Raw genomic sequence first — 15,251 nt, forward strand, 5'->3', positions numbered from 1 at the left:
TTGTTGATAGGCTGTTGGTCGACCAAGATTTATTTAATGGAGCGCTAGCAACAACAATAAAAATATGGTATACGAGACACCTGTCTGATTGGCTCCTGTTTGAGTGGACTGGTCCATTGTAATGAGCTTTTTGGGACATGGGAAGTATATGTTCACATTGCTAAAGCAAGTGGAATAGATAATAAACAGAAGTGAAGAAGAAAAAAAACCAGTAAACATTACACTTCCAAAAGTTCCAAAGGAATAGAGACATTTAAAATGTCGTATGTCAATATACAGTGTTGTAACAATGTGCAAATAGTTAAAGTTAAAAAGGGAACATAAATAAATATGAATGTGGGTTGTATTTACAATGCTGTTTGTTCTTCACTGGTTGCCCCTTTCTTGTTGCAACAGGTCACAAATCCTGTTGCTGTATTTCACCCAGTGGATATGGGAGTTTATCAAAATTGGATTTGTTTTGTAATTCTTTGAGGGTCTGTGAGGGAAGTATGTCTCTAAAATATGGTCATAGATTTGGCAGGTTAGGAAATGCAGCTCAGTTTCCACCTCATTTTGTGGGCAGTGTGCACATAGCCCGTCTTCTCTTGAGAGACAGGCCGCCGTAGGCAGACCTTTCTCAATATCAAGGCTATTCTCACTGAGTCTGTACATAGTCAAAGCTGTCCTTCATTTTGAGTCAGTCACAGTGGTCTCGGTCTCACTCTTGCTCCCTCTCGGTCTCACTCTTGCTTCCTCTCGGTCTCTCACATCTCGGTCTCTGACGGTCTGATAGTATCTCTCTCTTCATACTCATATTGATAGTACTAAGCATAATGTGTGTTCTCTCCAGGTGCTACTCCAGTATTGGGAAAGTCCAGGATGCCTTCATCTCCTACAGACAGTCCATTGACAAGTCTGAGGCCAGCGCTGACACCTGGTGCTCCATAGGGTAAGACCTGACACTGCAGCCAGCGTGTACTCACCTATCATCTGTCTGTAGGATCCTTGGAGAAGTCTTAAAGGATAACTCAATCTGAAGGCTTGTAGGTGTTGGCCATGGCAACAGGAGGGAGGTAGTGGTCCCTAGAGTTAAATATGGATAGACTTGGTGTGTGGCCACTCGAGGGAGAGAGGACACTAAAAACTCCATGCACTCCCCCCTCTCCCCATCACTTGCTCTTTCTCACGTTCTCTCTTCCTTCTTCCCTCTCTCCCACCCCTTCTTTCCCCTCTCCCTCCCTCTCCTCTCTCTCTTCCCTTCCTTTCCCTCCCTCCCTCCCCCAGTGTTCTGTACCAGCAGCAGAACCAGCCTATGGATGCTCTGCAGGCGTACATCTGTGCAGTGCAGCTGGACCACAGTCATGCGGCTGCCTGGATGGACCTGGGCACGCTCTACGAGTCCTGCGGGCAGCCGCACGACGCAATCAAGTGTTACATCAACGCCACGCGCAGCAAGGCCTGCACCAACACCGCTGCCCTCATACACCGCATTAAGCTGCTCCAGGTAGGCAGGGACGCAGAGAGGGAGGGATACATACATACACACACATGCAGAGATATGTAAACACACACACACACATACCAAGCAGAAACAAATGATTTGACTGGCTGTTTTCTGTTAAACGTAGTGCTGTGTGTTGTGTTACACTGTATGTATGTGTTTTAAAGCCAATGACATTAATCACTCTCTGAAAGAGTTGTATTTTATACATGTGTGTGTCCCTGTTTATTGTACAGGCTGTGATTATTCTGTTTTTTTATTTGAATCATTGAGATATGATCACTGATTCATATTGATGCCATACTACACAATCTCACCAGTAATCGTAAGACATAATGTCATGGCATTGACCATTCTTTGAGTGATTATTTTCATTTGACCTCATCTCATCTCTGGAGAGGCTGTATTTAATGTGCAATTGCCTAATAGTGTAACAAGGTGCTCGGTCAGCAGTGTCAGTGGGTTGTCCTACCATAACGTAGAGCAGTACTGAAATACTGAAATGTGACTTTATGCCCCCCTCCTCCTATAGGCTCACCCTCAGACAGGTAGTGTTGCGGGGGAAGGGTGGTAAAATGCTTCCTAGTATTGAGGAGGCGTGGAGCCTGCCCATCCCCGCTGAGCTCACCTCCAGACAGGGGGCCTGAACACTGCAGCAGGCAGCCCAGGGCCACAGGCACAGCAGCAGGTGAGACCTCTAGAGACCCCCCCAGATAACAAACCCCTGCTACTACTACTACTACCTAAACTAACCTGTCCTGGTGCATCTTAATAGCCTTCATCGTCTTCCTCCCCTCATTGGCACTGATCTGCAAATTCAGGATAGTTGAGTAGAGTGGATGCCCTGTAGCCTTATCTGCATTCACCTGACCATCTAGAAACGTTTTGTATCAGTGCAGACAAACCAAAGGAGTTGAGAGAATCCCCCTCACAAACACTAAGCTCACATACGGTACATTTACTAGGTGTAATTCTCTGTGTGGTTCATAATACAGTAGATTTACTAGGTGTGGTTCATAATACAGTAGATATACTAGGTGTAATTCTCTGTGTGGTTCATAATACAGTAGATTTACTAGGTGTAATTCTCTCTGTGGTTCATAATACAGTACATATACTAGGTGTGGTTCATAATACAGTAGATTTACTAGGTGTAATTCTCTGTGTAGTTCATTATACAGCAGTATAGGTCATAAGTCAAGTCACTTTTCTCACCCCATCTCCTCACCCTGACTAGCTGTTGGACATGACATGTACAGAATGAATGTAAACTACTGATATGCTGTTTATCTGTTAGTGACTATGAATATTTAATTCATTGTCAACTTGTATGTCTTGTGTTTTTTTCTTGGATGACTGTTTGACATTAAAACTACCTTGGCACCAAAGGTTTGATGGTAAACGGTGGTAACCCAGATATTTTTGTTCCTTATGTTTCATTGCATTCTTCTTGCCAAGAAAAAAAGACTTCACACAGTTTGTTGGCTCTGAGATTCCTGATTAGAAGTATCACTTAGGTTGTTGTCAGGATTGTGGCATCTGCTCTGACCCCCTCCTCTCTTCCCTCCCCCATAACCATCCCACTCCTCTCCTGCCTCCCCTGTATACCCTCCTCTCCTTCCTGCCCCCCACTCCTCGCCTGCCTCCCCCTAATACCTTCCTCTCCTTCCTGCCCCCCACTCCTCGCCTGCCCCCATACCCCTCATCTCCTGCCCCCTCTATAACTCTCCACTCCTGCCTTCCCCCTCCTCTCCTGCCTCCCCCTATAACCTTCCTCTCCTCTCCTGCCTCCCCCTATAACCTTCCCCTCCTCTCCTGCCTCCCCCTATAACCTTCCTCTCCACTCCTGCCTCCCCCTCCACTCCTGCCTCCCCCTATAACCTTCCTCTCTACTCCTGTCTCCCCCTCCACTCCTGCCTCCCCCTATAACCTTCCTCTCCACTCCTGCCTCCCCCCTCCTCTCCCCCCCCTCCAGGCATGTAAGCCCCACCAGGGAGGTGAGGGAGTTCAGGTACAGACACAGGTCTCTCCCCATCCCAGCCACACTGACAGTCAGGCCAGCCCTGCCAAGAGGAAACGCACCACCAGCCCAGCTAAGGTAGGGTTCAGTCTTTTACCCATCCAACTGACCCTATTCATTAAGGCATTCATTCAAATGTGTTTCAACGGATAACTAAAGTGAGTGTTTCTTATTGGACATGTCCAGGTAGTCCTGCCCTTTTTCAGTAAGTTTACAATCCAGCTTTGGTACTAAAGCCTAGGAACTGTCCACTCCATCACACAACTGGTGAACGCATAAAGGAATGACGCTGAATGAAACATTTACACAGTATATTGACGAGCATCTCTCTCTTCTCTGAGCACAGAGTGGTGTCGACTTGTGGACAAACGACCCGGTACAACAGCAGATCCCCAGCTGGTACCTAACGCCACAGAGACTACAGGTGGGTATTCGTTAACCCCTATAGGTTAACATATGGAATTGTTTTAAGATGATGAAGCCATTTGATTGTGAATTTTAGGACCCTGTAGGTATAAAAATAAAACATAAATATACCTATTAGAGGTCGACCAATTATGATTTTTCAACGCCGATACCGATTATTGGAGGACCAAAAAAGCCGATAACGATTAATCGGCCAATTTTATTTTATTTTTTTACATTTGTAATAATGACAATTACAACGATACTGAATGAACACTTATTTTAACTTGATATAATACATCAATAAAATCAATTTAGCCTCAAGTAAATAATGAAACATGTTCAATTTGGTTTAAATAATGCAAAAACAAAGTGTTGGAGAAGAAAGTAAAAGTGCAATATGTGCCATGTAAGAAAGCTAACGTTTAAGTTCCTTGCTCAGAACATGAGAACATATGAAAGCTGGTGATTCCTTTTAACATGAGTCTTCAATATTCCCAGGTAAGACGTTTTAGGTTGTAGTTATTATTAGAATTATAGGACTATTTCCCTCTATACCATTTGTATTTCATTAACCTTTGACTATTGGATGTTCTTATAGGCACTTTACTATTGCCAGTGTAACAGTATAGCATCCGTCCCTCTCCTCGCTCCTCCCTGGGCTCGAACCAGCAACACAACGGTAACAGCCACCATCGAAGAAGCGTTACCCATGCAGAGCAAGAGGAACAACTACTAGAAGGCTCAGAGCGAGTGACGTTTGAAACGCTATTAGCGCGCGCTAACTAGCTAGCCATTTCACTTCAGTTACACCAGCCTCATCTCGGGAGTTGATAGGCTTGAAGTCATAAACAGCGCAATGCTTGACGCACAATGAAGAGCTGCTGGCAAAACGCACGATAGTGCTGTTTGAATGAATGTTTACGCGCCCACTTCTGCCTACCACCGCTCAGTTAGATACTTGGATGCTTGTATGCTCAGTCAGAATATATGCAACGCAGGACACGCTAGATAATATCTAGTAATATCATCAACCATGTGTAGTTAACGAGGGATTATGATTGATTGTTTCTATAAGATAAGTTTAATGCTAGCTAGCAACTTACCTTGTCATACTGCAGTCTCCTTTTGGAGTGCAACGAGAGAGAGGCAGGTCGTTATTGCGTTGGACTAGTTAAGGCTGCAAGATACAGGGTCCATTCCGATTAATCGGTCGGCCTCATATATAAATATATATATAAACTCAGCAAAAAAATAAACATCCTCTCATTGTCAACTGCGTTTATTTTCAGCAAACTTAACATGTGTAAATATTTGTATGAACACAAGTTTCAACAATTGCGACATAAACTGAACTTGTTCCATAGACCTGTGAATAACGTGTCCCCGACCAAAGGGGGGTCAAAATCAAAAGTAACAGTCAGTATCTGATGTGGCCACTAGCTGCATTAAGTAAGGCAGTGCATCTCCTCCTCATGGACTGCTCCACTTTTGCCAGTTCTCACTGTGAGATGTTACCCCACTCTTCCACCAAGGCCCTAGCCCTCACCCTCCGATCCAACAGGTCGCAGCCGTGCTCAATGAGATTGAGATCCGGGCCCTCCGCTGGCTATGGCAGAACACTGACATTCCTGTCTTGCAGGAAATCACGCACAGAACGAGCAGTATAGCTGGTGGTATTGTCATGCTAGAGGGTCATGTCAGGAAGGGTACCACATGAGGTAGGAGGATGTCTTCCTTGTAACGCGCAGCATTGAGATTGCCTGCAATGACAACAAGCTCAGTCCGATGATGCTGTGACACACCGCCCCAGACCATGACGGACCCTCCAAATCGATCCCGCTCCAGAGTACAGGCCTCGGTGTAACGCTAATTCCTTCGAAAATAAATGTGAACCCAACCATCACCCCTGGTGAGACAAAACCGCGACTCGTCAGTGAAGAGCACTTTTTGCCAGTCCTGTCTGGTCCAGCGACGGTGGGTTTATGCCCATAGACGACGTGGTTGCCAATGATGTAAGGCAGGTCCTCACCAGACAACAGGCCTACACGCCCCCAGTCCAGCCTCTCTCAGCCTATCGCGGACAGTCTGAGCGCTGATAGAGGGATTGTGCGTTCCTGGTGTAACTCGGGCAGTTGTTGTTGCCATCCTGTACCTGTCCCGCAGGTGTGCTGTTCGGATGTACCGATCCTGTGCAGGTGTTGTTTACACGTGGTCTGCCACTGTCCGTCCTGTAGCACTGTCTTAGGCGTCTCACAGTACAGACATTACAATTTATTTCCCTGACCACATCTGTGGTCCTCATGCCTCGTTGCAGCATGCCTAAGGCATGTTCACGCAGATGAGCAGGGGCCCTGGGCATCTTCCTTTTGGTGTTTTTCAGAGTCAGTAGAAAGGCCTCTTTACTGTCCTAAGTTTTCATGACTGTGACCTTAATTGACTACGGTCTGTAAGCTTTTAGTGTCTTATCGACCGTTCCACAGGTGCATGTTCATTAATTGTTTATGGTTCATTGAAGAAGCATGGGAAACAGTGTTTAAATCCTTTACAATGAAGATCTGTGAAGTTATTTGGATTTTTACGAACAATGTTTTCAAGTGTTTGTATCTGAGAGATATAAGAAGTCAGGATTTGTATTTATATATTTTAGATCCATATTTTGTCATGTTATTTTTGGCTCATTTTACCCGCGATTAAAAAATCTATTTGTACAGCCCAGTCCTGGTCACTGGTGGAAAAATACACAATTGTCATGCTTGAGTAAAAGTAAAGATAAATTAATAGAAAATTACTCAAGTAAAAGTGAAAGTCACCCAGTAAAATACTACTTGAGTAAAAGTATTTGGTTTTAAATATACTTAAGTATCAAATGTAAAAGTATAAATAATTTCACATTCCTTATATTAAGCATTCCACACGGCACGATCTTGTTGTTTTTTTACGGATAGCCAGGGGCACACTCCAACACTGACATAATTTACAAATGAAGCATTTGTGTTTATTGAGTCTACCAGATAAAGGCAGTAGGGATGACCAGGGATGTTCCCTTGATGTCTGTGAATTGAACCATTTTCCTGTCCTGCTAAGCATTCAAAATGTAACGAGTACTTTTAGTTGTCAGGGAAAATTTATGGATTAAAAAGTACATTTTCTTTAGGAATGTAGTGAAGTAAGAGTTAAATAATATATATATATAAATAGTAAATTAAAGTACAGATACCCCCAAAAAACGACTTAAGTAGTACTTTAACGTAAGGACTTTACACCACTGGTTCTGGGTTACCTTCAGACGACGCACCCTGAAGCTTTTGTGCGCCGTAGAGCAGATCAAACGACACCTTTGTGTTTGAGAGAGTGTCCCTATTCGTTATTGGTGACATTTGTTTGTAGCTCCAACGGTTTGGTCTGGACAGTTGGTTTTGTGAGAAGACTTCTTCAAAGTCAAAATGTGTGGGTGTCGTAGAGCCAAACAACTGACACTATCGTGTTTGTGAGAGTCTCCCCTTTCCATAATGGTGACATAATACACTGAAATTGTTGCATGTTGCGTTTACATATATTTTTTCAAAGATTTTACTGTAGATTCATATAAAGAAATCAGTCAATTGAAATAAATTCATTAGGCCCTAATCTATGTATTTTACGACTGGGAATACAGATATGCATCTGTTGGTCACAGATATGGATCAGAAAACCAGTCAGTATCTGGTGTGACCACCTCATACATGGCGACACATCTCCTTTCCATAGAGTTGATCAGGCTGTTGATTGTGGCCTGTGGAATATTGTCCCATTCCTCTTCAATGGCTGTGCGAAGTTGATGGGCATTGGCAGGAACTGGAACACACTGTCAGCCATGTTGATACAGAGTATCCCAAACATGCTCAATGGGTGGCATGTCTGAGTTTGCAGGCCATGGGAGAACTGGGACATTTTCAGCATCCAAGAATTGTGTGCAGATCCTTGCGACATGGGGCTGTGCATTATCATGCTGAAGCATGACGTGATGGTTGCGGATGAATTGGCACGACAATGGGCCTCAGGATCTCGTCACGGTATCTGTGCATTAATAGTGCCAACAATAAAATGTAATTGTGTTCGTTGTCCGTAGCTTATGCCTGTCCGTACCATAACCCCACCACCACCATGGGGCACTCTGTTCACATGGTTGACATCAGCAAACCGCTTGCCCACATGACGCCCGCCATCTGCCTGGTACAGTTGAAACCAGGATTCATCCATGAAGAACACACTTCTCTAGTGTGTCAGTAGCCTTCGAAGGTGAGCATTTGCCCACTGAAGTTGGTTATGACGCCGAACTGCAGTCACATCAAGAGCCTGGTAAGGACGAAGAGCATGCAAATGAGCTTCCCTGAGACTGTTTCTGACAGTTTGTGCAGAAATTATTTGGTTGTGCTAAACCACAATTTCACCCTGTCCGGGTGTCCCGCAGGTGAAGAAATCGGATGTGGAGGTCCTGGGCTGGCTTGGTACCACGTGGTCTTCAGTTGTGAGGCCGGTTGGATGTGCTGCCAAATTCTCTAAAATTACATTGGAGGCGGCTTAAGGTAGATAAATTAACATTCAAATCTCTGGCAACAGCTCTGGTGGACATTCCTGCAGTCTGCATGCCAATTGCACGCTCCCTCAAAACTTGAGACATCTGTTGCATTGTGTTGTGTGACAAAACTGACCAATTTAGTGGCTTTTTATTGTCCCCGGCACAAGGTGTACCTGTGTAATGATCGTGCTGTTTAATCAACTTCTTGACATGCCACATCTGTCAGGTGGATGAATTATCTTGGCAAAGGAGAAATTATCTTTTTGTATGTATGGAACATTTCTATTTTTTGTTTTGTTTTTTTTCAGCTTGAGAAACATGGGACCGACACTTTACATGTTGCGTTTATATTTTTGTTCAGTGTAGTTTGTAGCTTACATAGTTCAGGTTTTAGACGATATCATGACGATTCTCTTGTCCGGATCCTCTCGTGTAGAAAAAGTCAGCTTTCACAAGCTCCATGTTATGGAATTAGGTGCACATTTTATACCAGGGGAAATAAAGACACACGGGGAGCTGCAGCTCAACGGTATGTCTCTAGTATAAACACACAGGGGGAGCTGCAGCTCAACGGTACGTCTCTAGTATAAACACACAGGGGGAGCTGCAGCTCAACGGTACGTCTCTAGTATAAACACACAGGGGGAGCTGCAGCTCAACGGTACGTCTCTAGTATAAACACACAGGGGGAGCTGCAGCTCAACGGTATGTCTCTAGTATAAACACACAGGGGGAGCTGCAGCTCAACGGTATGTCTCTAGTCTAAACACACAGGGGGAGCTGCAGCTCAACGGTATGTCTAGTATCAACACACAGGGGGAGCTGCAGCTCAACGGTATGTCTCTAGTATCAACACACAGGGGGAGCTGCAGCTCAACGGTATGTCTCTAGTATAAACACACAGGGGAAGCTGCAGCTCAACGGTATGTCTCCAGTATAAACACACAGGGGGAGCTGCAGCTCAACGGTATGTCTCTAGTATAAACACACAGGGGGAGCTGCAGCTCAACGGTATGTCTCTAGTATAAACACACAGGGGGAGCTGCAGCTCAACGGTATGTCTCCAGTATAAACACACGGGGAGCTGCAGCTCAACGGTATGTCTCTAGTATAAACACACAGGGGGAGCTGCAGCTCAACGGTACGTCTCTAGTATAAACACACGGGGAGCTGCAGCTCAGTATAAACACACAGGGGAGCTGCAGCTCAACGGTATGTCTCAGTATAAACACACGGGGAGCTGCAGCTCAACGGTATGTCTCTAGTATAAACACACAGGGGGAGCTGCAGCTCAACGGTATGTCTCTAGTATAAACACACAGGGGGAGCTGCAGCTCAACGGTATGTCTCTAGTATAAACACACAGGGGGAGCTGCAGCTCAACGGTATGTCTCCAGTATAAACACACAGGGGGAGCTGCAGCTCAACGGTATGTCTAGTATCAACACACGGGGAGCTGCAGCTCAACGGTATGTCTCTAGTATAAACACACAGGGGGAGCTGCAGCTCAACGGTACGTCTCTAGTATAAACACACAGGGGGAGCTGCAGCTCAACGGTATGTCTCTAGTATAAACACACAGGGGGAGCTGCAGCTCAACGGTATGTCTCTAGTATAAACACACAGGGAGCTGCAGCTCAACGGTATGTCTCTAGTATAAACACACAGGGAGCTGCAGCTCAACGGTATGTCTCTAGTATAAACACACAGGGGAGCTGCAGCTCAACGGTATGTCTCTAGTATAAACACAGCTGCAGGGTATGTCTCTAGCACACAGGGGAGCTGCAGCTCAACGGTATGTCTCCAGTATAAACACACAGGGGGAGCTGCAGCTCAACGGTATGTCTAGTATCAACACACGGGGAGCTGCAGCTCAACGGTATGTCTCTAGTATAAACACACAGGGGGAGCTGCAGCTCAACGGTATGTCTCTAGTATAAACACACAGGGGGAGCTGCAGCTCAACGGTATGTCTCTAGTATAAACACACAGGGGAGCTGCAGCTCAACGGTATGTCTCCAGTATAAACACACAGGGGGAGCTGCAGCTCAACGGTATGTCTCTAGTATAAACACACGGGGAGCTGCAGCTCAACGGTACGTCTCTAGTATAAACACACGGGAAGCTGCAGCTCAACGGTATGTCTCTAGTATAAACACACAGGGGGAGCTGCAGCTCAACGGTATGTCTCTAGTATAAACACACAGGGGAGCTGCAGCTCAACGGTATGTCTCTAGTATAAACACACAGGGGGAGCTGCAGCTCAACGGTATGTCTCTAGTATAAACACACAGGGGGAGCTGCAGCTCAACGGTACGTCTCTAGTATAAACACACAGGGGGAGCTGCAGCTCAACGGTATGTCTCTAGTATAGACACACAGGGGGAGCTGCAGCTCAACGGTATGTCTCCAGTGTAAACACACAGGGGGAGCTGCAGCTCAACGGTATGTCTCTAGTATAAACACACAGGGGGAGCTGCAGCTCAACGGTATGTCTCCAGTATAAACACAGGGGGAGCTGCAGCTCAACGGTATGTCTCTAGTATAAACACACAGTGGGAGATTCAGGATTCAAAATGACGTCAGTGTTTGACGCTGTGGAGCATCAATCAGCTTTGCTGGGTTTTAATGCGAGTAATTTTAGACTCGGCCCTTTTCCAAAGCAACTTGAGGACTGAATAGTAAGAATAAAAGTCTTAAGCGAAACAATTCAGAATGTAAATAGTTAAGGATGGTTCTAAATACCTTTCCCTCCACCTCTAGCTCCTGGATCAGCTCCGGACCAACCGGACCAGTCTGAAACCACCACAGGTACAGATGCTGGATCAGCTGGAAAACCAGTTCTTCCTCATGCAGCAGCATCAACAGCAGGTACATACACACACTCAAACAAACATGTGGCTTTATGTATGAATAACTTAAGCCATCGTTCCATTCCAGTGTTTAAAGACATTTGGAGTGCTATATATAAGAAAAAGACGTGCTAGTATAGTTTAGTCTAGTACAGTTTAATTTTTTTAGATAATAATTAAAAATGTATTTCCAGTAACTATGCTTTTCTGTCTCTCTTCCATCGCTCTGTTTTTATTTTCTAGGTGAAACAGCAGGCAGCAGGCCAGTTGTGGCCCACACAACCCAACGGCCCCTCGCTATCCCCAAACTCCCTCCCCTCACCTCACCCCCTCTCCCGGACTTCATCTGTCAGTCACACCACAGCCCACCCTCCCTGCACTCCTCAGCCAATGGCCAACGGACCTTTATCTTTAAGTCACCTGGGACAGCTGGGTAATCAGGAGGCGGGGACCATGGGCAATAATCACACTCCCGATTTACCGGGTGCAGGGACTTTACCGGGGGGTCTAACGGAAAGTGGCAGGAGTAACAGAAACGTGCCTTACCTGCAGCAGAACTGTCTACCTCACAACTGCACAGCCGCTAGTGATACCAGTACCCCTACCAGCAACAACACTAGTAGTACCAATACCCCCACCAGCAACACCACCAGTCACCGCAGTAACAGTACCAGTAATGCAGAGGAGGCCTGGAAGAGCCAGCAACACACCAACTCCCCTGAGGTACATATTGATGGTACTGTCTCAGTTGAGCTGCTCATATTGTCTGTCTAATCTCCTTCGTTCTAGCTCTCTTTTGCTCTGACTTGGTCTCACACTCACTCTTTCTTGTTTTGTCTCACCCTATAATGTTCGTTGCTGTTTTGTCTCACCCTCTGTTTGTTGCTGTTATGTCTCACCCTCTAATCTTCATTGCTGTTTTGTTTCTCCGTCAGGGGCTTCACAAAGGTCCAGGTTCATATTCGGCAGGTCCCAATGGAGAACACCCTTCCTCCCCCTCCCATCCCACCCAGGCAGCTGGCCCTGGTGCTCAAAGTCTAAATCAGGTCGGACATTCCACCGGGCCCTGCCCTGCCTCCTCTTCCTCCTCCTGTTCCTCCCTCTCCTCCTTCTCCTCTTCGCCACAGAGGGGCGGTGCCCCCAACTATCTCCCCTCCTCTCCCCTCTCCTCCACCACCACTACCTCAGGGGCCCAAACCAAAGAGACCACGCCTTTAGGAAGCAGCAGCGGATTGGCTACCCATGCAGGGACACTGCGCAGTCCCAGTCCCAGTCTCACTGCCCTTACACATGGATTGGCTAATCACATCCAGCAGGGGGCGGTGACCACCACGTACAGCTCGGGGAGCCAATCCCAGCCCGGCTCTCCTCCTCCGGGCGCGCTCAGTTCAGACGACCCTCAGCTCTCAGCCTTGCTCAGAGGAAAGGACAATAATAAGGATGATGAAAACCACGATAGTAATAATAATCATCATCGTGGCGTTAATCAAGGAGCCACCACGGACGATAACATCAAGGTCAACAACATCCACCCGGGAGGTCCCAAACCCCTGTCGGAACACTCTGTGGCATCCTCGCCCCTCTCAGCCATGTCCGTCACCACCCCCTCCCCCCACCTCTCCACTAACCCCCCACAGCCACCAACCTCGCCAGCCTTAACAGCAGTTCGCCCAACAGCGGAACCACCGGTACCACCACTACCCCACAGGTCAATGGTAAGGGGCTAGAGGACTCTCGCAGTCCAGTCAAGGTGGATCCCACTGAGCTGTCTCACAGAAGGCCAGCCCTGGCCTCATGGTCCTCAGTATCCATCTACCCCAGCTCAAACCAGGTGCTCAAAGCATGCAGGTAGGACATCATATCCTTCTGTCACATCACACTTCAATTGTAGCCAATTTGCGTTTTGATCGGAGTGTATGTATGGATGTGGTAAAGGCTGTGTGTTGTTATGCAGTGTTTCATTGTAGATGTCATACTAACTAGAGTTCACTGAGTCACATGGAGCTGACTGGTGTGGCTGACTGACTGACTGGTGTGGCTGGCTGACTGACTGGTGTGGCTGGCTGACTGACTGGTGTGGCTGGCTGACTGACTGGTGTGGCTGGCTGACTGACTGGTGTGGCTGGCTGACTGACTGGTGTGGCTGGCTGACTGACTGGTGTGGCTGGCTGACTGACTGGTGTGGCTGGCTGACTGACTGGTGTGGCTGGCTGACTGACTGGTGTGGCTGGCTGACTGACTGGTGTGGCTGGCTGACTGACTGGTGTGGCTGGCTGACTGACTGGTGTGCCTGGCTGACTGACTGGTGTGGCTGGCTGACTGACTGGTGTGGCTGGCTGACTGACTGGTGTGGCTGGCTGACTGACTGGTGTGGCTGGCTGACTGACTGGTGTGGCTGGCTGACTGACTGGTGTGGCTGGCTGACTGACTGGTGTGGCTGGCTGACTGACTGTGTGGCTGGCTGACTGACTGGTGTGGCTGGCTGACTGACTGGTGTGGCTGGCTGGTGTGGCTGGCTGGCTGGCTGACTGGTGTGGCGGGCTGACTGACTGACTGACTGGTGTGGCGGGCTGACTGACTGACTGACTGGTGTGGTGGGCTGACTGACTGGTGTGGCGGGCTGACTGACTGACTGGGTGTGGCTGACTGACTGACTGACTGACTGGTGTGGCTGACTGACTGACTGGTGTGGCGGGCTGACTGACTGACTGACTGGTGTGGCTGACTGACTGACTGGTGTGGCTGACTGACTGACTGGTGTGGCTGACTGACTGACTGGTGTGGCTGACTGACTGACTGGTGTGGCTGACTGACTGACTGGTGTGGCTGACTGACTGACTGGTGTGGACTGACTGACTGGTGTGGCTGACTGACTGGTGTGGCTGACTGACTGACTGGTGTGGCTGACTGACTGACTGGTGTGGCTGACTGACTGACTGGTGTGGCTGACTGACTGACTGACTGACTGGTGTGGCTGACTGACTGACTGACTGACTGGTGTGGCTGGCTGACTGACTGACTGACTGGTGTGGCTGGCTGACTGACTGACTGGTGGACTGGACTGACTGACTGGTGTGACTGACTGGTGTGGCTGGCTGACTGGCTGGTGGCTGACTGACTGACTGGCTGGCTGACTGACTGACTGGTGTGGCTGGCTGACTGGCTGACTGGTGTGGCTGGCTGACTGACTGGTGGTGGGCTGGCTGACTGACTGATGTGGCTGGCTGACTGACTGGTGTGGCTGGCTGACTGACTGGTGTGGCTGACTGACTGACTGGTGTGGCTGACTGACTGGTGTGACTGACTGGTGTGGCTGACTGACTGACTGGTGTGGCTGGCTGACTGGCTGGTGTGGCTGACTGACTGACTGGTGTGGCTGGCTGACTGGTGTGGCTGGCTGACTGACTGACTGGTGTGGCTGGCTGACTGACTGACTGGTGTGGCTGGCTGACTGGTGTGGCTGGCTGACTGGTGTGGCTGGCTGACTGACTGACTGGTGTGGCTGGCTGACTGACTGACTGGTGTGGCTGGCTGACTGACTAACTGGTGTGACTGACTGACTGGTGTGGCTGGCTGACTGACTGACTGGTGTGGCTGGCTGACTGACTGACTGGTGTGGCTGGCTGACTGACTGACTGGTGTGGCTGGCTGACTGACTGACTGGTGTGGCTGGCTGACTGACTGACTGGTGTGGCTGGCTGACTGACTGACTGGTGTGGCTGGCTGACTGACTGACTGGTGTGGCTGACTGACTGACTGACTGGTGTGGCTGACTGGCTGGCTGGCTGACTGACTGACTGGTGTGGCTGACTGACTGACTGGTGTGGCTGACTGACTGACTGGTGTGGCTGGCTGACTGACTGGTGTGGCTGGCTGACTGGTGGTGTGGCTGGCTGACTGACTGGTGTGGCTGGCTGACTGACTGACTGG

At 48.2% G+C, this 15,251-nt stretch overlaps 1 protein-coding gene across 1 annotated transcript in view; it reads left to right on the forward strand.

Annotated features, from left to right (window-relative positions):
- LOC112224689 (lysine-specific demethylase 6A) overlaps positions 1 to 15,251 on the forward strand; it is a 94,078-nt gene that overhangs the window by 54,963 nt on the left and 23,864 nt on the right. The window contains 8 exon segments of the mRNA XM_042319944.1: positions 833 to 931; positions 1,267 to 1,486; positions 3,459 to 3,581; positions 3,850 to 3,927; positions 11,233 to 11,340; positions 11,565 to 12,044; positions 12,257 to 12,947; positions 12,950 to 13,169. Of these exon segments, the coding sequence (XP_042175878.1) occupies positions 833 to 931; positions 1,267 to 1,486; positions 3,459 to 3,581; positions 3,850 to 3,927; positions 11,233 to 11,340; positions 11,565 to 12,044; positions 12,257 to 12,947; positions 12,950 to 13,169 (2,019 nt within the window).

This window comes from Oncorhynchus tshawytscha, linkage group LG03 (genome assembly GCF_018296145.1).
Source record: "Oncorhynchus tshawytscha isolate Ot180627B linkage group LG03, Otsh_v2.0, whole genome shotgun sequence".
In the NCBI taxonomy this organism is placed as follows: Eukaryota; Metazoa; Chordata; class Actinopteri; order Salmoniformes; family Salmonidae; genus Oncorhynchus; species Oncorhynchus tshawytscha.